The sequence below is a fragment of the Gossypium arboreum genome, chromosome 10 (assembly GCF_025698485.1).
Source record: "Gossypium arboreum isolate Shixiya-1 chromosome 10, ASM2569848v2, whole genome shotgun sequence".
Taxonomy (NCBI): Eukaryota; Viridiplantae; Streptophyta; class Magnoliopsida; order Malvales; family Malvaceae; genus Gossypium; species Gossypium arboreum.
The window spans coordinates 112,175,388-112,196,391 of NC_069079.1; the positions used below are offsets into that span (position 1 = coordinate 112,175,388).

General features: G+C 34.2%; 1 protein-coding gene across 2 annotated transcripts in view; it reads right to left on the bottom strand.

Moving 5' to 3' along the window:
- The window catches only part of LOC108488884 (uncharacterized), a 38,695-nt gene extending 18,267 nt beyond the window's left edge, over window positions 1–20,428 (bottom strand). Inside the window, exons 1-34 of one of the 2 annotated variants that reach the window (XM_017793162.2) lie at window positions 20,060–20,428; window positions 19,357–19,438; window positions 19,074–19,177; window positions 18,795–18,890; window positions 18,662–18,709; window positions 17,918–17,968; window positions 17,460–17,563; window positions 17,187–17,304; window positions 15,525–15,626; window positions 15,187–15,387; window positions 14,843–15,003; window positions 14,483–14,641; window positions 13,259–13,351; window positions 12,802–13,153; window positions 12,485–12,598; window positions 11,734–11,829; window positions 11,325–11,392; window positions 10,286–10,406; window positions 9,984–10,208; window positions 9,645–9,872; window positions 9,441–9,550; window positions 9,168–9,264; window positions 7,012–7,110; window positions 6,788–6,928; window positions 6,583–6,651; window positions 4,634–5,095; window positions 4,226–4,546; window positions 3,874–4,005; window positions 3,657–3,770; window positions 3,239–3,423; window positions 2,331–2,439; window positions 2,113–2,256; window positions 1,130–1,405; window positions 257–928 (exon numbers count right to left, since the gene is read on the bottom strand). In XM_017793162.2, coding sequence (XP_017648651.1) covers window positions 257–928; window positions 1,130–1,405; window positions 2,113–2,256; window positions 2,331–2,439; window positions 3,239–3,423; window positions 3,657–3,770; window positions 3,874–4,005; window positions 4,226–4,546; window positions 4,634–5,095; window positions 6,583–6,651; window positions 6,788–6,928; window positions 7,012–7,110; window positions 9,168–9,264; window positions 9,441–9,550; window positions 9,645–9,872; window positions 9,984–10,208; window positions 10,286–10,406; window positions 11,325–11,392; window positions 11,734–11,829; window positions 12,485–12,598; window positions 12,802–13,153; window positions 13,259–13,351; window positions 14,483–14,641; window positions 14,843–15,003; window positions 15,187–15,387; window positions 15,525–15,626; window positions 17,187–17,304; window positions 17,460–17,563; window positions 17,918–17,968; window positions 18,662–18,709; window positions 18,795–18,890; window positions 19,074–19,177; window positions 19,357–19,438; window positions 20,060–20,074 — 5,469 coding nt within the window. In that variant the 5' untranslated portion in view covers window positions 20,075–20,428. Of the gene's footprint in view, window positions 1–256; window positions 929–1,129; window positions 1,406–2,112; window positions 2,257–2,330; window positions 2,440–3,238; window positions 3,424–3,656; window positions 3,771–3,873; window positions 4,006–4,225; window positions 4,547–4,633; window positions 5,096–6,582; window positions 6,652–6,787; window positions 6,929–7,011; window positions 7,123–9,167; window positions 9,265–9,440; window positions 9,551–9,644; window positions 9,873–9,983; window positions 10,209–10,285; window positions 10,407–11,324; window positions 11,393–11,733; window positions 11,830–12,484; window positions 12,599–12,801; window positions 13,154–13,258; window positions 13,352–14,482; window positions 14,642–14,842; window positions 15,004–15,186; window positions 15,388–15,524; window positions 15,627–17,186; window positions 17,305–17,459; window positions 17,564–17,917; window positions 17,969–18,661; window positions 18,710–18,794; window positions 18,891–19,073; window positions 19,178–19,356; window positions 19,439–20,059 lie in introns of both variants that reach the window. The other variant, XM_053020168.1, reaches the window with a different exon arrangement.
- Window positions 20,429–21,004: the final 576 nt, after the last annotated feature.

Here is a 21,004-nt window from a genome sequence, read left to right on the forward strand (position 1 = left end):
TGTTGACCATTAGCTGGAACTATTAACATTTTAGTGTGATCATTTAGAATTAGTTGTGAAATGCATTGGACATTATTCATAATGATTATGTGGTTGCCTATTTTATATGATGACAAAAAAAATACAAAACAGACATTCGAACACTTATACTCAGAAATATTTCCAGTTCATGTCTGACATTTCTCATTGGCATATTCATTTATGCAAAGAAGCTGAACAATATCAAACAAAACACAAAGTTTAGAAGCACAAATACCTCAATTTTCACGTTGACAAATCGCAACCTCTTACCACATCCAATGATAACAATAGGACGAAAACTTGTAGAGTGAGACTCCTTTGCATCATTCTCTTCACTTAAAATGATAGTCTTTCCACAACCATCATATATATACTCATAAATGCCATGGGTATCGGCAACCAACTGTCTGCTTGATGACAAGTGCACAACATCATCTTCCTGTTTATAAATACTATCAGAAAGCACGATGCTATTATTTTTGCTTATTGGATCATTCTTCGGGTCCATTGTTTCTTCCCTTCCAGTTATTGCCCCCAATGCTGGTACAAAAAACTCACCCAAAGCAAGAAGGAAATCCGGCACAACAAGTACTCGAGGCTGCTGAACTCGAAGCACAAATGATTGGGAGGATAGTCGCCATCTGTAATCCATTAAGAACATCGTTGAAATGGGTACATTTTCAAAACCAGCTTCAGAATTCACTCTGCTCGAGCTACGCTTGTTTAATAAATGTGGAAAGTTTCCATTGGAAGCTTGTTTGGAAGCATCAGCAGAAGATCCAAGCATGAGTCTCATTTCAGCCTTTGTATTGAAGCGGATATCCAGAACAGAAAAGGTCGGGATAGTCACATACAAATCTGTTTCTGATAATGAAGTCATTCGGTATGATACCCAAAGACCTTCTAGCTAGAAAAAAGCAAGAGTATGTGTAAGTGAAGGCATAAAACTTCAAATTAATTAAAAATATCCAATCAAGGCTATTGTCTTTTTACTTATTACAAACAATACATGCTTAGTCAAGAGCAAAACATTAAACAAGAAAATAAAATATCTAGCCTCAAAAACAAACAATAGCAATAAAAATAGTAAATAAATATCAATACTCACAGCTATACGAGCTAAAGGTGATTCCTCATGAATGCCATTACACAATTCCAACAATGCATAATTGACTTCAACTGCCACAGTAGTTACACTACGTGATAGAAGCATCTGACTATTCATGTTGACCTTATCAACCAGTAGCCTCATTGTATCTTTAGAACCAGATTTGCCGCCACGGAAACTTGGAGGCAGATTTGGGGTTTCATTGAAATTCATAGTTGTACAATTCAGAATAACATCATATTCTTTATCAGACATTACACCATGCAAAAAATCAACCTGCAGAGAATAGCATCAAAAGGAACTAACTGAAGAATTTTATTGTAAAAAGGAATCACTAGCAAGGTACTCCAATCCAACAAAGCCAGATTTCATATAATATGAACTTATGAAATGAAACTAAATACTATTAAGAGTTAAAAATTAAGAAAAAGTGAGCAAGGGATACACCCCCTGATATATGACAAGATATAATGAAAAAAAATTATATTTGGAACAATGCAGCCTCCATTAATGCATTACAAAGTATAGGAAAATGAGAGTTCTAAAAGAAAACAACTGAGAAATGTCCATGTTCAGTCATAGTGCTTAATAGTGCTAAAACTGAAACCAGTTAGGCAGTGTAAGACAGTCTATTATGTATTCATATAATCGCTAAACAAAAGATTAATTTTTGGGTTTCCAACTTCAATTTGAAGGACCCATATGCCACCAACGTGTTTTTCATAGGGTAACTGTGCACAAGTATCAACAGCAAGAACTTGAATCTAACCCAGTGCAAAGGTTTGCAGCCATTATTAAGGGGTAAAAATGATAAAAGGGGAAAAGACTTAAATGCAAGATGTAGTTTCCACAGTTTTCAGTATGAAGGAACAACTAACTAGCATGCGCACAATATTACCCACTATATCAACCTAACAAAATGGAGCAGCCACTATAGTACTTTAACAATTATAGAACACCAAAATTTCAAGTTCAAAGATTACCTTAACTTCCAAAGCAAATGATGGGACTTTTCTGAAAACATCCCTCAAACTCCGTCTAACATAAACATCGAGCCCTCTGCCTTCACGAATCAGTGGTTTACCAATACAACCATCAATTCCCACGTACATGTTTACTCCAAGAATCTGCAAATTTAACACAATTTCAACCATAACTTAATACTCAAAGTTGAGACACTGCATAAACATAAGCAATATACCTCAGCATGAAGAACATCAAGATGAACAGCTAAAGGGTCTTTTTCAGGAAATCCATGCCAAGTTATTTCATTAGTGACCTTTAGCAGACCCACATCAAGTTGAATGAAGCTGCAAAAAGAAAATATATTAATATTATTCACACAATTCAGTAATATAAACATCTTGGGAAGTTCAATTTCTAATTAAAAAGTATCCTATTCCAGCATTTGCTAGGAAGTCCTATATCTAAATTTATTGGCAGGAACAGAACTTTTGGTTACATGGGAAGCAAGGAAGGCAGTTTCCAGATATTCATTCAGATCAAAATTAAAGTTCAAGATGGATACTCAGCTCAGTGCAAATTCAGACTTGTTCCTATAAGATTTTTGTTAATTGGGGATCGGATAATTAACGTAATGTGCAGGTTTTTGACAGCATATTGGGTGATTCTGTAACCATTTCATAGTGTTTTTTTTTTTTACCAGTTCATAAATGCAGCAAACAGTTTTGCTTATACTTGGATAAACAAAGCATCTTATCCCCAAAAAGTCTACGAAGAATAAGTAGAGGAAACAGGAACAAGGCTAAAGACATTGAAAAAGAAACAAACAGAAAGAACTTTGCAAACAGATGCAAACCTAGAAATATGCTACTTATGTTAACTGTGCTAATTAAAAGTTGAAACATTTTTCAGAAGTTACAGTTCAAGAAAACATTGATCATATTGACAGAAATAGTAAGCTATATGCCATGTAAATTTACACTCATGTGAATTGCTAACATTCAAGCATAAACTAAATGGATACAAGGAAAGCAGTTCTCGATCTTTACTATACAATCTCAAAACTGTTTAATGCAAAATTTTAGAGAAGTTGGCTAACCAAATGAGTACTAAATAATAACAAGAGCTGACGGAGTATAAACTTACTCTCTGCTCAGTGAATTCCTTGGAACTATAATTATAGGAGTGTCAAGTGTGAGATCCAGCTTCAAAGCAGTAGTCCCATCAATTTCGGATTTCTGAATTAACCACTCAAAATCGCCAACTTTATCAACAAGTTTTATTACTTCTTCAGTATGTGGGGTGGCAAGCTCCATAAAATAAACTGTTATCTGCAGAACCACGTTTCCAGTCATTTATAGATACAAAATAACAAACACTGTGATAAGAACAAGAAAGGTGGGAATAGTCTAAAGAATAAGCGAACAACTAGACTTAGTGCAACACAAAAATGATCAAATGTTGGCTATTTGTGAATACAAGAACTTCAAATGTTAAAATGTTAACCATAACTTAATGTGCGAATGCTAAAACTGAATACAATTCAAACTGTATCCCAGCATACCTCCTGAATAAACCTATAGAGGAAAACAATTCGAACGGCAGAAAGTCGCCCAAACAAGCTGTAATCATACCCTTCATAATCATCATCTCCAGCACTGAACGAATTGAATTTGAACTGAAAAAAGGAAAATGTGAAATCAGCAAACATGTATACAATCAAAAGTAATCTAAATGCCTCATATGCCAGCAAACGTATATCAGCATAAACATCAATGTACCTTTATAAGGGATTCAACCCCTGGATTACGTATATCACATAGCCAACCTAAGCAGTTATCTGTTCCAAGTGACATATCACGAAGTCTCAAATTTCCCAATGTACCTTCAATAGAAAGGGATGCCGGATGGACCTTAGTAGGAAAAGTTTTTAAAAAATAGTCAGAAAGTAGAAAATTATGAAACCAAATCCTAAGTAAGATATGCACAAGAAATTTAAAACCACAGTTGAGCTGACCCGGAGTTTATAGATGTAACAAAATCAAAATAAAATATGAGAATCAAATTCAAATTGCAAAAGAGAAACCATTAGAGACAAACATTATTAGGTGATTAACAAGATGTTATCTTCACCTTAAGATCTAACAGGAAACTTTCTTGCACAAACATTGCCAACTGAGATCCATCCTCCTTGTTAAGAAACACAGTGACACTATCAACATTCATGTTCAAATAGAATACAACACGAGCTTTACCATGCCCCAGCAACCCATCAACACGACCACTTTCTTCAGCCTTTTCTTTATTCATCAAAGATTTATCATCCAATGTTTCATGTACATCCATAACAGTTGCTGGATAGCTCATAGAGCCTAAATCCAAGCCAAACCCTATCAAAGCAACTAGAGTTTGTCTGTTACAAAAAAATTCCAGCTTGGACATGCGAATGCTCATCTGATAATTTCAATTGAACCAATTAGCTGTGTAATTCAGTCAAGTGAAGGAAATTTAATGGATGTCAATGATGCATATTCTAAATACCTGTGTGTCAATGCCATCATAAAAAGGTGAACCAGAACCCCTCTTTGAGAAAGTAACACATACAAAATCCAAATCATCACCACCTTGAGCTTCATAAAATATCTCTCCAGAAAGTCTCTTTCCTTGTAACAAACTGTTTTCATGATTTAACACTTCAGAAGACTCAAACCCAGAAGCATCCTGCATATCCATATATTGTGAGAGAGCACCAGGATCAGTCAGAGACATAAATTCAGGCAGAGCATCCTTGAAAGTATCATCATCATCTAGGTGCAACTCAGACATCTGGTTTCCTTGTGAACCACAAAATTGATGGGATTGAAGTGAAGTGTCATTTTTCAGCACAGAGCAGGCCAAGTACTGTGGATTGCCTGACAGACGACCTTGAAGCTCATCCTTTATTTTCAAAGAATGCAGCTTTGTCTTCAACAATAGGTCACTCCCCAAACTAATCATTGTCACCTGTAAAAAGATATTGCTGAATAGGTAATAGCAACAAATAGACGAATAGGTAACTCAATGGAATTAAATATAGTTACTTGGGGTTGAAATAAACAAATAAAAGATTTAATGAGAGAGAACAGTATACAGCAGTAAAAAATCTAAATAAGAAACTAGCAGAATGGTAATTCTGCTGGAGATACCAAAAGGCAAGCAGACATACCCACCCTCAGTAAAATAAATCATATAGAAAGCACACGCACGATATCTTCTATTTGTTTGAGAACACTGAACTATATTTATTTTTACAGAATAGAAGAAATACGCAAGAATATTTATTTGAGAATGTTGAAAGAAATAACCAGTCACTTGATCTATTTTTGGAGCATACAGAAAGCTAACTCCCTATATGGAGATTACTGGTATTTCATTTACTGAAAACATCTAGTTTTAATGTTATAGTGCTTTCTCACAAGACTAGATATGTATACAAGTAATCATTTGGATATATCTCTTTCCAATCCCATGAGTGGAATTTGACAACACATATAAGCACCTCATTCATGACAATCTTCAAGAAGTTTTTGTTTCTTTGTATGCGATCAATAAGGGTAAGAGAAGACTGATGCCAAGGTGAGACGGAACTGGCAAGCCCAATTTGCATAATACCACAAACAAAGCTGATGTATTGAACTCTATGATGATTGGCTGAGACAGAATTTACAGTTATATTGCCTAAATGGTATGTTCAAATCTTTAACCTAGAAAACATGATTTATGTACAAGATAAATATCCCTACTCCATGACATAAAAGAGAAAACCTTTTTCAAAAAAAGAGAGAACCAGAAGAGCATATTCCAGATTAGAAATTTGTAGAGATAGACAAATAGAACCCCTTTTCAAGTATGATGGTAAGCTATAAGTCACCAATGAAACATACAAAATATCCACGTCAGAGTTTGAAATGAAAAAAAAATGGTTCCACTGCAATTCTACCACAGGATAACAGGAGCACTATGACTGAGATTCTCAGAACAATAGGGTTCAGACATAGATGTCAGTGGCACCTCCCATCTCAGTAAGAGTTACTTGCAAGCAAGATGACAGGATGTTTACTGCTACTGTTTCCAGTTTTACATTACCAAAAGAAGAGATCTCCTCCAAATTATTGTAAATAAATTTGCAGGAAGTTTTACTAAATTAAGTTTCATCTTTATCATATCCGAAGGGATGGTAGGAATAGGCTGGGTTCTTCAATCATCAGTACAGTTCAAAGATGCAGCAACCTAGAAAATAAATACAATAAACCTAATTTTCTCAAAATATTTTAATGCTACACATGCATGCCATGATGAAGAACTGGAAAACAGAGAAGAAACAGATTTTTAAAATAAAGTACAAAATTTTAAAAATTTGAGTTGCTTTCCAGCTTAAAATATCACAGCAATTGTTCATATTAACATTTCCAAATTGGTTTAGCACCAAATAGCAACAGAAAGTTGCAAACCTTTCCACCACTAGCAAGAACCTCAAGAATCAGTTGCTCTTCTAGTTTCTCACCAACACCCTCTCCTGTCTGCAAAATGGTGTAAAATTTGATTGCTCAATAAGTAAATATTTTAAGAGACATTAAAACGAAGACATTGGTTAAATATCTAAAGTAAGTTCTAGCCAGAAATCCATCAAGTTTTTAAGAATTGTATAACCATAACCTTTCCATATATGTATAACTTTGTCTCCACAACTGCCCCATTAATAACAAGGTCTGCTGCTTTTGAATTTCTTGTTTGAGGATCATCAGATTCACTTATACCATCACTTGTTTCTCCAAGTATATCAACAGATGGAGGAGCCTACATGAATATGAAATAATCAAAACCAAATGAAAATAAATAAATAAAAAGAATGAAAAGGAAACTTTATATCATCGCCATACAGAAGCTTGATATGTGGCTCGTATAAGTCCTCTCAACCAAGTTATCTTTTCTTCCTCCCCTCGGAATTCAATAACCCAGGTACCTGAAGACTCTAAAGCCTGGAAAAGACACTCATATTTGAAACAAGGAAAGAAATTATTATTCAAGCCCATGCAAAAGTACAACACCATAAAGTATAATTTAACAGTTTGCTTTATATAAAATCAAGAGTGTTTGTTTTACCTAATCAAAATTAAGAAAAAAAACGTAATGCTTTTCCTTATAGATAAATAAATACCAATTCCATCTGGTTTGTAAAAGCATCATAACTATTAAGCTTACCTTAGATAATGAATAAATATTTTTACCTGATATAATGGCAATATTTAATATAAGAATCCCCTCCTATAATGTGAGAAACCAGTACACACCAGAAAATCTCCTTCCATGAAGCACTTATGAACGTATAGTAATCTTATGACCTAAACCGGTGCTTCCTGTGGCCTTGACTCTTGATGTTTAATACTTCTTAAATACTCCCTTTTTTTTACCATCTTTAATAGTCAAATTAGACCCTATTTCTTCTGTAGATACTGATTATGAATTAATCTTTACTACCAAAAGACATGCTAGTTATTGAGGAAACTATTTAGTGACAACCAAAAAGAAAATGAAATGTACCACAAATTCTTAAGTGTAAAATAGTGGCAACATACAATGAACTTTTTCCAAGAAAGGACAGTAGAATTGAACTTCATACCTCCTCATTTCCTTGTATATCATTTCCAATCAAAATTGATCACTTGTTCTGAACTGGAAATTGATACATAATTCGTTAATCATCTATGTTAACATGACTCGGGACATGGGTGTCGTACACAGGTAAGGATCTAAGGGTCAGATTCGTGAAGTGGTAAAATTTCTGACACGGGGACACTGTCCAAAATTCGGACACGGATACTTAGGGTGGATTTTTTATAATACCCATTTTTAATTTTAAAAAACCAAATTAATGATTTTAATGTTGAATTTTTAAAATATCAAATCTCTTTTTAATGCTTTTAAAGGTTTTTATGATATTATATATGGTCTAATTGGTTTAATACTATACCCATATTCTTTTACTTTCTCTTTTATTTTACTTTTTTCCCCTGCCAGACTCTCCACCTTCCTAGTTTCCTTTTTACTTTTTTTCTCGCTGACCTTCACCAAAAATTGTGCCTGACATTATTTTTATATATTATTCTCCGTTATGAAGGCAAAAAGTCATATGGCATTTATTATCCCTATTATTTATTGATTTATTTCAAACGTTTTTTTTTTTCTCTTTCTTCTATCATCGTCACCTTCTACCCTGTTTATCTTTTCCCTTCATTTCAGCAAATCAAAGTTTTTCTCCTCTTCTCAGATATAACCCACAGCCGTGTCCACCTTTTTTCGACGGATCTGATCCGTACCCCATGTCAGATCATGTCAACACAGGTACGGCACCCCAAAAAGCCAAGTCCGGGTAACGAAGTTAATCATTACCAATTCTCGCTATCAAGTTAAATACTTGAGGTTTAAGGTTTAAAGAAATGGTAGAATTTCATGAAAACTGATAAATGCCAGGGAGATAACTGAGAATCTGTGAGTTTTAATAACTAGTGACTAGAATGTTATTTTGCAGGTTACCATGAATGAACAGGCTAGCAGATATTCGAAGCAATCACAACTTAACATGAGTGTGTCAAGAAGTCAAAAGCACCAAAGATGGAAAGAAGATAAACAACTTTATTTTAGCAATATTCCTAATTAGAATAATTCGTTAAGTACTTTACTCCAATTAGAAGTACATAATTTTAGTTTCTTATTCTACAAGTTAATTTTAGCTTTTTAGTCTACAAGAATAAAGCCCTATACTCTCTCTTTCTAATAAGTCTAAGGTTAGCAGCTCTCTTTGATGAGTTCTAAGGTTAGGATCTCCCTTCGACAAGATCTATTTATTAATAATCATAGGTTCTTCACATGATAGGAACTGAAATAAGGCTAAAGCTTTATCAATCCAAGATGGTTTTCCCGTGAATTGCCCGGTGACTCGATCCTTAACCCATGAACTTAAAAATCTAGAAGAATTAGAATAAGACACCATACTAGCAATGAAAGATCACTTTGTTTGCAAGATTAAATGGCTCACCTTCTTAGTGTCCATCCCTCTTGGACCCACAGCAATACAAAATGGAGACCCACCAATATTTGTTGATGGAACCTCATGCACCTGTCTTCCAGCCATGCTGCAGGGTTCCAAAAATTAAATATAGATTAGATTTCCTAAAAATACCACAGGGACTATCAAATAGAAAAGGTAAATCAGTGAAAATTCAAGAAGACAGAGACCAAAAACTACTATCCTACATTAACCACCAATTAGGAAATGAACAAAGGCAAAGAGATAAGGAAGGGCCCACACCTCAAGTACCGCGAGTAGTTCTGAGATTTTTCAGATTCCAAGACATAAAGATAGAATCCAGATAACACAATAAAACAGGGCTGCCATGAAGCAACAGAGTTTCCAATACCCTAAACCAACAAAGTTAATCATGGTTAAAATCAGGTGCATATGGACAAAGTACCAATTCTAGAACTCGCTTTTACAATGGAGTTAAAACCAAACCCGCCAAACTAGGATTTTGGCATCAGTAGCAAGATCTGCAGCACTCCAAGGAGTCACCCCAGCTTGGAAATCAACACCACCAGGATGACCACAAGGATCCATAGCAACATATAATATGTCTAACAGTTCCATAAGTCGGCAGTATCTTTCTGGTGAAAAGTGAATGCCAAGATTCGGCACTTGAACAGACACATGGGTCGACGGGTAATTTACGCGAGGAACTTTAATCTGCAGTACCAATACACAAGTAGAAATTATTTGAGTAATTCAAGAAATTCAAAATGAAAATGATCTAGTGATAGGTTTTACTTGCTGCAACCAAAAATAGATAAATCATACCTGATCAACAACTACTGCCATCCCGCACTTATCAATGAGAGAATAGAAATTGCCGAACTTCTCCAACCCAGGAGACATCACCATTGATCGATTGCTAGAATTCGGTTCAACAGAAGTGCAGCTCTGGCAATCAGAACCACAATCTGTAAAAAAAGCAGTAATATCCCTTCCAGATATGTACACGCGAGAATAGATATTCTGCCTCTGTTCATCAGACTGACTCTCCTGCCATAATGATTAACTGTTTAGGCAAATAAATTTAATTAATGGCAATTTGAGAGGTCACTAATTAATACACGTACCATGGTATGCAATGTAAAATGACCAAAATCCAAAAGAAAATGGCTCTGACATTTGGAAGAGCCACGTGTCCTTAGAGGAATCCTAACTTTTGGAGCATCAAGATCAATGTCCAGAGCAAATCTGAGAAACAAAGCAGAAAAGTAAATAACCATATAAAAGTTATCATGCTTTTTCTCTTAAGCTGAAACTAGGAAAAAGAAATAAAATCCAGCATTGCAATAGTTACTCTAAGTTATTTCCCAAGATAACAACTTGAATTCTACCAAACAGAAATTTTTCTGCTGTGTAATCCAAGCTTAAAATCAAGAAAACAAGACGTAACAAACTAATAAACCAAGCATTGGTCCAAAACATAAACTCAATTATTTACCCTTCATGACAATAAATAATGAACAGAAATTAAGAATGAACCATCCAGCATCTCAAAGTTTGCTGAAAAAAAAATTCAAATGTCAATCCAAGCTTGTCAAGGAGGGAGAGAGACAGAGAGAGGGTATGCCTAAAAAGGACATGGGAATACTCCACTTTTGGGGGAATTTTAAAAGACCGTTCTGTTTTAGAGCAATAATTATAACTGCACAAAACCTAGTTACCTTCCTTTTCATTGTTTAGCTAGTTTAATATTGTTTTATATTTACATATCCTTTTTACCAAACTACACTGACATTGACTTCATGTCATTTTGAATGCCCAAAATATTTCAATAGATACAGGGTCAACACAACAATACCAAACCATGCATCAATTTAGTTTTCACTTCAATCATATGAACCTTAGCCTCACTTGCATCAAGTTTATATAATGGCATAGCAACCTCCAAGCAACATGACCAGTACTGACATGAATAACATAGCCAACCCTTAATAAACAATTATTTCATAGACATGTTCCTCAACTTCAAGCCCTTTTCAACAGAATGTATATCAAATAAGATAAAACAGCTTAAAACATAATATCAAGTAAAAAAAAAGCACCAATAAAATGAGCAAACAAATGAGATATGAAGAACACAATTGAAAGTAGAAACAAGCATTTAACCTGCTTTGTTCCTCTAACACTGTTTGAAGCTGCTCCTGTGCTCGACGAGTCACTTTTTCAATCTTCGTCTACCATTGGTTTTAAATAATTATCAGCACAAAGGATAAAAGAAGTTGTTTCTATGCTCATTATTCTACAAAGTGACTGAGACTGACTGAGTTTGGTATCATTTAGTCAAGTGACGCCATGCATTGACACAAAATCCAAATTATATCATAAAATATAATAAAAGATATAATATCAAACTTAAGCATATTTTGAATAATTTGTTTTGAGAAAACAACCCCTTATTTTTATAGTTATCGTAAATTCCTGTTCTTAAACTATTTTTCTCAGTTCTTTTTAACTTTTATCTTTTTTTAACCCACATAGTGGATGTGTAAACTTCTAGTTCTATTAATGTCATTACCTGCAATGCAGTGGCAGTTTCCAAAGCAACAGTTGGACTAACTGCATTACTCCTCTTCACAAACTCAAAAAAGCGATCACAACTTTCCTTCAAAATCTGCAAAAAGCCATAAGAATTTATCCAGCCTCATCTGCTAAGAGGTGATAAAACTAACTAAAAGAGAGCAGAGAAAGTAAATAAAGGATCACTTGCCGAATGTTAACAGATGAAGTGCAAATGATGGATTTGAACAAGGAAAAATACTGTATAAAATATCCGGGGGAGCAAAATAGTTGACAACAAAGACCAGGAACTTCATAATTTCAACCAGAATTAGAATGACATTTTCATAGCTTGGAAGGTTAAGGGCCTCCAGAGAAGGCCTCACAAAATCTAGTAGGGTTACCAAGTTTGCTCCATTACCCCCAATGGGATTTGAACACAAACCATGTCACTCAGCCTGCATTCAGCTAGACCTTTCATATCCGTCAGGCACTACCCTTTTCATTGCAACATTTTGTCTTTCCTCGATCCAAGATGAGAGATTCTATAAATCTATGGGATTATTCCTACCTTATACTAGTTGTTGTCCTCCTAAGCAAAAAGGCTTGGAGCCAATTTTGGAGATCATTGAAAAGCATTATCATAGTTGACAGATCAACAAGATACTATCTATAGTACAAGATGCAAAACACAAGTCAGGATAGGTGTCCATTTGTAAATTGATGCTGAACAACCCATCCTCTTTTCCTTCTAGGATCAAAGAAATTACCGTAACATGACAGGGGGAAATTGTAGCTGACAACCTCCAATCAACATTCTCTCCCACTGGTGAGTGGACAAAACTAGCAGTTAACGCATTCACCTTTTTCTCACTGCAGACACTCTGCAGACAAACCCAAGATAAGGCAATGCATGTCATTATATCATCATCCAATCTGGCAATAGCATAGAGTTTGAATCTATTAAAGCCATATTTAAAAAAAAGGTTAGTATAAACTTCTCCCTGGTATTCATTTTAAATCTTTGGTTATCATCAACTAAGTATCTTTTAGAATGAAACAGCTCAAACATGCAAAGCAAACAAACCTGAGCAATCGAACCTTCAGGGGCTGACAAACCATAGAATCTTAACCTTACATCACAATGGGTACTGCGATGTTTAAACTTCGCAGACACATGAAGTTGTTCAAATCTACCACAAATAATCTCTGTCTGATTTATATTGATGATCCTCGCAGCAGCTTGACTAATAGATACAGTAGCCATAAACCGGATCATACTTTGCAAGTCCTTCCCTGAATGTGACATCAAGTCCTCAGCTGGCTGGTAACTGAGTAACTTATTGATTGCCTCCCACTCTTCTTTACTCAGTCCTTCATCTGTTAACTGTGATCCATCCAAAGCCTCCCCATCAGATGCATCTTCAGATTGTGTGCGCCTGAGATTATAGGTAAATACAATTTGTAGAAGTTAATGTTTGGGGGGAAAACTAAAAACAAAATCATAACCAAAACCAAGTTAATCTTTTCATATTTCCACATACCATATTGATGAATACCAACTTTTCTTCTTAAGCCTTCTCCGTTCAGCTGCTTCCTTTGACTTTACAGATTCAACCTTTGCATGTGCAAGTAACCTAATTGGTCCAAGCAGAAATGGAAAATGTTAAACATTTGACCAATGAAGAAGCAACATCGTGGAACTATGTTGTACATTAATATCCTCAATCACTTTTAAAAACAGATTCGCATAAATATGTATATACATATATGCATCTATATATATACCTAGAGCAGTCTATTCAATATTTGAATAATAATTCATCATATAAATAGAACAAATATGGTAATCCAACAACTTCTAATCCTAGCAAGTATTTGAACATAATGAAAAATTATGGCCAAGAGAAGACATTCATAATAGTGCGCTTCTCTCTCCTTAGTAAGCCATGATAGGTTCTGTATCTTGACTGACCATATCTGTCCCTAGTCTAACATCATTTGTTAACAACTTCGCTGGTGTATCTGGAGGCATCTGATACATGTCCATCCATTCCAAATGCATATCCATACTATAGTAGGACATGTACTGGTACATAGCAACTGGAGCCAAGTCCAACTTTCAAAGCAGAAAACATGACCGCTGGTTTCACTATCATCTAATTTCTTTAAATTATTAAGCTAGAATTCTTTTCATTTTCAAAGAGATACAGAAGCATAAATACGGCTAGATGGCAAGAACATGACTGCTAGTTTATCATCTAATTCCTTAAAATCATTAAGCTAAAAATCTTTCCATTGTCAATGAGATAAAGATGTATAAATACGGCTAAATGACAAGAACGTTCATGTAGCAATCACAAAAGCAGTCAGAATCTATGGATGTTTCATCCTTAGCAGTGGAGGTTACTACTGACATCATACACCAAATAGCTAGTTGAAACTAATACAGGACTTTGAAAACTAATTACCTAAAACAAACCTAAAGTTATCAGCCTGCAAGACTATAACTTCATGTACTAACTACTAAAATTATGCATGATCATGATGGCTCACAATAAGCAAACCTATCTAGTTTCCACTTGAGCTTAAGTAAATTTGTGCAGTAGTTACCAAACAATACCTCAACTAAACTAAACCATGTCTTCCCAGAACTAGTAAAAGATTGGGACGTCCAGCATGCAGCTCATTTGTCCAAGCAATGACCAAGTTGTGCTTTATTTCAAAGAGGGGGAGCAGAGAGTTTAGGCAAAGCTAAACATTCTTACCTCCATAGAAGAATTACTTTTGAGTCAAGATCTTTCTCAATGTCTCTAACTTCTGACTTGTCAACATTTGATGACTGTTGTAGCAAACTGGCATACAAGTGAACATAACGCCGACGAAGCTTGCACATATGTGAAATTCGATCCCACGAGAACCGAATACTGAAATAAAGATAAATTTTAATGGGAGGATACATTTATAATTTTAATGGGAGGATACATTTATTCACACAGATGATGGAAAAGAGACAAGTAATCCCAAAGAAAAAGGTTGAATTCAAGTGTAAATCTTCAGATTATCAGACAAGGTACTCTTCAGAGTAATTATCAAATGCAAATATTTATATAAGGATTACTCCATACCACATTTTCCTCTGCTGCAATGCAGCCTGAGCTGCATATCGCCACCACAAGAAATAAGACTCCTTTGAAACTGGCACCATGGGTCTTAAATGGGAAATTTCAATATATGTCCTATATCTTGAAATAACTTCAACAAGTTTTATCCAATCATGATATTGTGCCTGTAGAAAGGGAAAAAAGGTTAATTTCAAGACTTGATTAGAAGAAGCATTTCCCTTATTGTTTCTTGGTTGGAGATGCAAAGAAGACTGAACTTTAGATCTATCTTATTCTCTAGGGAATAAAGGAAATGGGATATTAAGTAAATACATACTATATATATGGAAAAAGAATAAGTATAGGACCTCAGTGATGGTTAAGGAGACATCACTTAGGACAAGAGAAGCCTTCTCAAAAGGAATACTTGGATCATTTCTTTCTTGATTGCCAAGCCTGTGATACTTAAGTACTCCATTGATTGGTGACACCAAGTAATTGCGATTCATAGCCCACTTCGACACCACTTCACATCCAGTGGCAGGTTCATTGATACCATCTTCAAATACCTGTATATACAACAATTTAGCAAGATGAGACATTTAAAATTTAGTGAATGTTTCAGTTAATCATCATCACGCTAACACAACAAAAATTATGGAACTATGGGAGTGAATGTGATTATAACGCAACATAAGAGCCAAACCTCAATCCACTCTTTGGGACTAAGATCTTCCCATTTCTTATCCATCTTCCAAGGCAGTTTATCTGAATCATGATACATAGCAAGCCTCTCCAGTTGCAAAGACTGAGCACAAACTTCACAGGCATTAGCAAGAATATTTTGCATGTCATTCAAAAACAAAAGGCAGCAGTAGCAATTATTGACAAATCAACAAAAGAAACCTAAAAGGGAAAGCATAAAAACTCAAAAGTTCAAAAGGAGCATAGACCCATCTTCTCCCATTCAATTAAATGTGAAATTTTTAAAATAAATCTTCAGTTTGGCATGTAAGTGGAGTTGTTTAGACCATGCCATCATCCAGCCACTTCCACAACCTAGTTTTCACAAATTGTCCTCCCCAATATGGTATGACATCCAACTCACAAATCATGGCTTTGAATTCAGTTGCAAGCTATGTTGCTCAACCTCGGGAACGGGTGTTGGATACAGGTACGTGTCTAAGGGTTTGACTCGTCAATCGAGTTAAACTCAAGACTCAGGGATCTGGCACAAAAGGATCCGAGTAGAAAATACAGATACAGGGACTCATTTTATATGTATTTAAATATATAATATTTAATTAAACAATTTTTTCAACCATTATCAATTATAAATAATTTTGGAAAAATATAATATTACTTAAAGTATAATAATATATTATTTGGAATTAATTTATACATTCAATTAAAAATATTTTGGGCTTTCATATACAAAATAAATAAAGACCCAAAATCAATATATAGGTTTTTCAACATTTTACCTTTTCTTTTTAACTTTACTTTTTTACCTTTTGTTTAATTATCTTTTTACTTTTCCAGCCTTTTTTAAAGGTTATTTTTTCGGTTTTCATATTCTTTCTTGGATTCCAAGATTCCAATCTTCTTTTTTCTCTTTCACCCCACCCAGTTCTTCTACTTTTTTTCTTTTCTTCTTCTTCTTCACTTCTCACCCAGTCACAAAAGTCTGACAGATCCGACCCATATCCCGTGTTGTGTCGTGCCGACATGGGCATGGCTGTCATTTTGCCGAGTCCCGAGCATCAGAGGTTGCAAGAACTCAAAGAAAAGACAAACAAATCTCTCATCAACTCAATGTTTTTCTAACCCCAAAATTTACTGATAAAATTCAGTTCCAATGAGGGTTAACGAAAGTCTAAATTCAAGAAGACTCGTATCATCATCATGGAAACTATATTCTCTAATTTCAAATAATAATAATGCATTTAACTTCACAACTTCAAGGAGCCCCAATCATACATTAATTGATTCATATACTTGTTTCGAATTCAAGTGAAAGTTCCATGCATACATACAACACAAAATTTGAAACATCAGAAAATTAATCTTTTGCCATCAGACTTGAAAAGCAGATCGGCATTTATCAAACTGGAATTTTGTTTATTCAAACACACGTCATCCTCTCTTGAGAAATCCAAGAATAATTATTAGCTTCAAAGCAAGGAGAAATTGAGAAGCATCTAGATGCCACACTCTATTTGGATGCAATACCCTCTATATCAAGAAACAACCATAGTGTTTAACCATTAACGTCTTTTATCAAATTACTTATACCCTTCTCAAGTCTCAACTGTTTCAAAAGGACAGTAGCATAATCTAATATGGTAGGAAACAAAACAGAGCTAACCTTACGCAACTTATCCAGAGCACCACTGGTATCAAAGGTCTCATTTCCTTGCTCATCCATCGTAACAGCAGCAAGCTTAGCCAGTGTAACACCAGAAGCAAATGGATGGCCTGGATTGCTACAAGATTACAGTCCATTTATGTTAGTAAAGACAAAGACAAATATGGAACTGAGAGATTAGAAGGAAAAAACTATCTTAGCGTACAAAGGTTAAGAAAACTACAAACTGAAAACAGACAGGAAAAAAAAAAAAAAAAAGCACATGATCACCACCTGATGCAATCCTCATATCTGATATGTACATTGCTAATAGTTATCTTCAGGTTTCCAATAATTGTAGCAATCAGAGAACCAAGCCATGAATTCCCAGAAGAAGGCTGCATATACAAACAGAAAGGGGAAGAAAAGAGCTACCAATGAGTGACTATTATTAGCAAAAAGCAACACATTTTCTCCAAGATACATAAGCTGATATGTAATAACAAAGAGCATTATCAAATTAGTCAAACTAACACAAGCTGCATAAAATAACTATGAAAGATATAAAGTAAAACAATTAGCATATCAAGAGCCATCCATCACGTTTTTACCAGGAAGAATATATTAGCAAGAAGTGAACTAGGCATGCGGCAGATAAAAAAATGTATTTCAGAGTATCTTAGTTAATCTATAAAAACAGAACAAAACAGTATCGGGAGGAAGTAAAACATTTTTAGCATCCATAGACATACATTTCCCAGCTTTGACCCAGCTATTGCTTCAAGAGTTGCAGATTCTGCCTCCTGCAGACAATAGCATAAGTGTAAAATAATTATGTCCTCATGCATGACCAGAAATGAAAACTCTCATACAGCAAGCCATCAAATTACAAAAATGCTTGTATGATATGGCATCTTGAGTGCACAATTCTACATGACTGCACGACCATGTAAGCTTAGGATAATTAGTTCAGGTTGCCTTCAGTTATTGAAAACGTTATGTTGAGCATCCATTTTTACCCTTCCATATATGGGGGGTGTAAGAAGAGGAAGAAAGAAATAAGAATAAAGTAATAACAATCTATAGAAATCATTATTGATCTTAAAAGCCAAAAGGATTATAGATCTTTCAACTCAACAACACAGCAAAAACCAGTAACGAAAAATACAATATTCTCAAACTGTTGTCAGTAAAGTTGATGTTAAGAAATATCTAATGTGCTACAAATAATAGCTCCTGTAACATATCTCTATACAGAAATGTAATATTAAAAGAACGAAACGTAACAAAATCATTAATGTTTTAAGCATTAGATAAAAAATCCAGATCTTTAAGGACTCCATTTGATGACAAATATTTAGTCATGAACTTGATGACAGAAGAATGTTATTGTCTTACTGGTAAATTTTCAAGAAGAATATAGTTGGAGGAATCACAATAATATTCTGCACACATGCATTAAGCGTACTAAATCATATATGAATGCAAAAGTTTACCTCAATTTGTTGAATTTTAGCCTTGAAAAGTTTTTCCCTATCATCCTCCTATACACAATTGAAATAAGATCTCAAATCAAAATAGAAGAACTTTATAACGAATTCAATCCTAGCAAACAAAATATAATCCTACCTTAAGAGTCTGGCCATAAAGAGCTGGGTGAGCAAGAAGAAATACACGATCAATAAGAACTATCACAGGTTCTTTACCTAAACTTTTCCAAGGAACCTACAATGTAAATTACAAAAATGAAAAAGAACATAAATAATTAGAACAAAAATTTATATGTCCAAGCATATTTAAAAACTAATATATAAGAAGGATTTGTTTTTCCAAGACCATTCAATGGCTGAAATGCCAGAAGATAAACCTAGTAGAAATAAAACGAACACTCATGATGAACATAGTTACCTTCAGAGTTATGGTGCCCACAAAACCAGCTTTGACGGTAACTGGAAGATTTAAAGAGTTTAGTGCCTCTGCCTTCAATTTCAAATCCTTGAGAACAACATCACCTGTAGAAAGAAAGAAATTTTGTAAAAAAGATGCCATCATGTTCACATCCCAAATCAGTTTCATAAGAAACTGCCATTTAACAGTTGTAGCTCAAACAGATGGTAAAAAGATCAGCAAGAAAAGAACAGAAGAACAAAGAATATTTCCTATGAAGAAAAAAGAATAGTTCTGAAGAAACCTTTCCAAACACTGATCTTTAAAGTCTCTAATGAGAGATCATGAACATACTCCCCCAAATATCTTCGAAGCAAATGCAAAACCTATAAACATAGAACAATATGTACAAATTCAGTAGCCTGTAGCCCCAAAAGAAATGTGCAAACAAGTTATATTTGCACAAATGATCAATTGTCTAAAAGCCATGATAATAAGTAATAACATGAGAAAAATAAAAATATAATAAGCTCAAAGGTTCAACGGTTAATAAATAAAAATATCAAGGAAATATGATGATTGAATGAATGAATGCAGACATCGAATTGAAACCAAACATCCACGTATCATTAACCATGTTAGCTGGTTCACATACCTTGATATCATTTAGAAACGAATCTCCCCACTAGAAAACGTGTATAAATTTATGCCTAATATAAGTATGTTTGGTCACTCCTCTCTTATCATCTAACACTGCTGTTATTTATGCTCTATGTGATGATAACCACGTAACTCATTTTGCATTCTAATTTACAACGGGTACAAACCCCTTTTTTTCTAAGAAAAAACCCTTAAATTGAGGCTCCTCCGATATAAATCGTTAAACAAATACTCACCGAACAATAACAATTTAATTGACAAAATTTACAACCTTCCAAAATATTGCGAAGCTATATAGACTCAGCACTTGAATTACTGATTCTTTCAGGCAAGAAAAAGAAGCTTACATGAGCTTCAAACATGGCGATGATCGAAAGAGTGCCTCACTCACTCCAGCTTGGTGATTCGGTTCGAGTAATTCAAAATGAGATTGACGGAGAACGTCCAATAAAAGCCATATTTCAGGGTATTTGATTTGGAAGTATGTGATGGAATTAGGGTTTTCGGGGAGCGGTGAAAGCTTTTGAGTGATTGCACCGTATACAGCAGAAGAAGCGGACGGTTCTTTCCAAGAGAATAGAGAAATGTAGAAATAAAGCTGTTATATTATCATCGCATTCCATTACATAATAAATTCTCAAATGGAGAGAAATTAAAATTACTAATATCGTTTAGGATGCTTGCTAATAAAAAGAACAGTGCACAATCAGAAATTTAGTCCCAATGTTTATATCTTTTATTAAATTGGTCACTTTTTAGCTAAATTTGACCATTAATTTTTCAAATGGAATCAAAATAATTTTTTTTCTTAAAGTATCTATGAGAGCGAGTCTAGTGACAACTCATTCGTGTTCTGCAAGCTCATTAAAAGCTAGACATTGGCCTTGAGTTTTAAAGTTGTTTCATATCTAAAGTAATGATCGAACTCTCGACCACTAATTAAATAGGAATCCAATTAAAATTTGATTTTAATAATATTGGTGTGACAACCCTCATAGTAATCCCTGTATATTTATATTGACATAATATATTTTTTGTTTTATATGTCATGTTAATGAATAATTTAAAATTTATAAAAATCAAAAATTATAAAAATTCATAAAATTATAAAAAAATAGTATGGAGTATAGGGAATTGCTATGTGTGTTGCCATCTTTAAAATTTTAATATTTTAGTAATTAAAAATAGTAATTTAATTTTTAAAATATTAATAATTAAATTTAATTCTTTTAAAAGACTACGAGTTAAATTTAATTAAAAAGTCAAATTAATAAAAGAAATAAAATTATAAT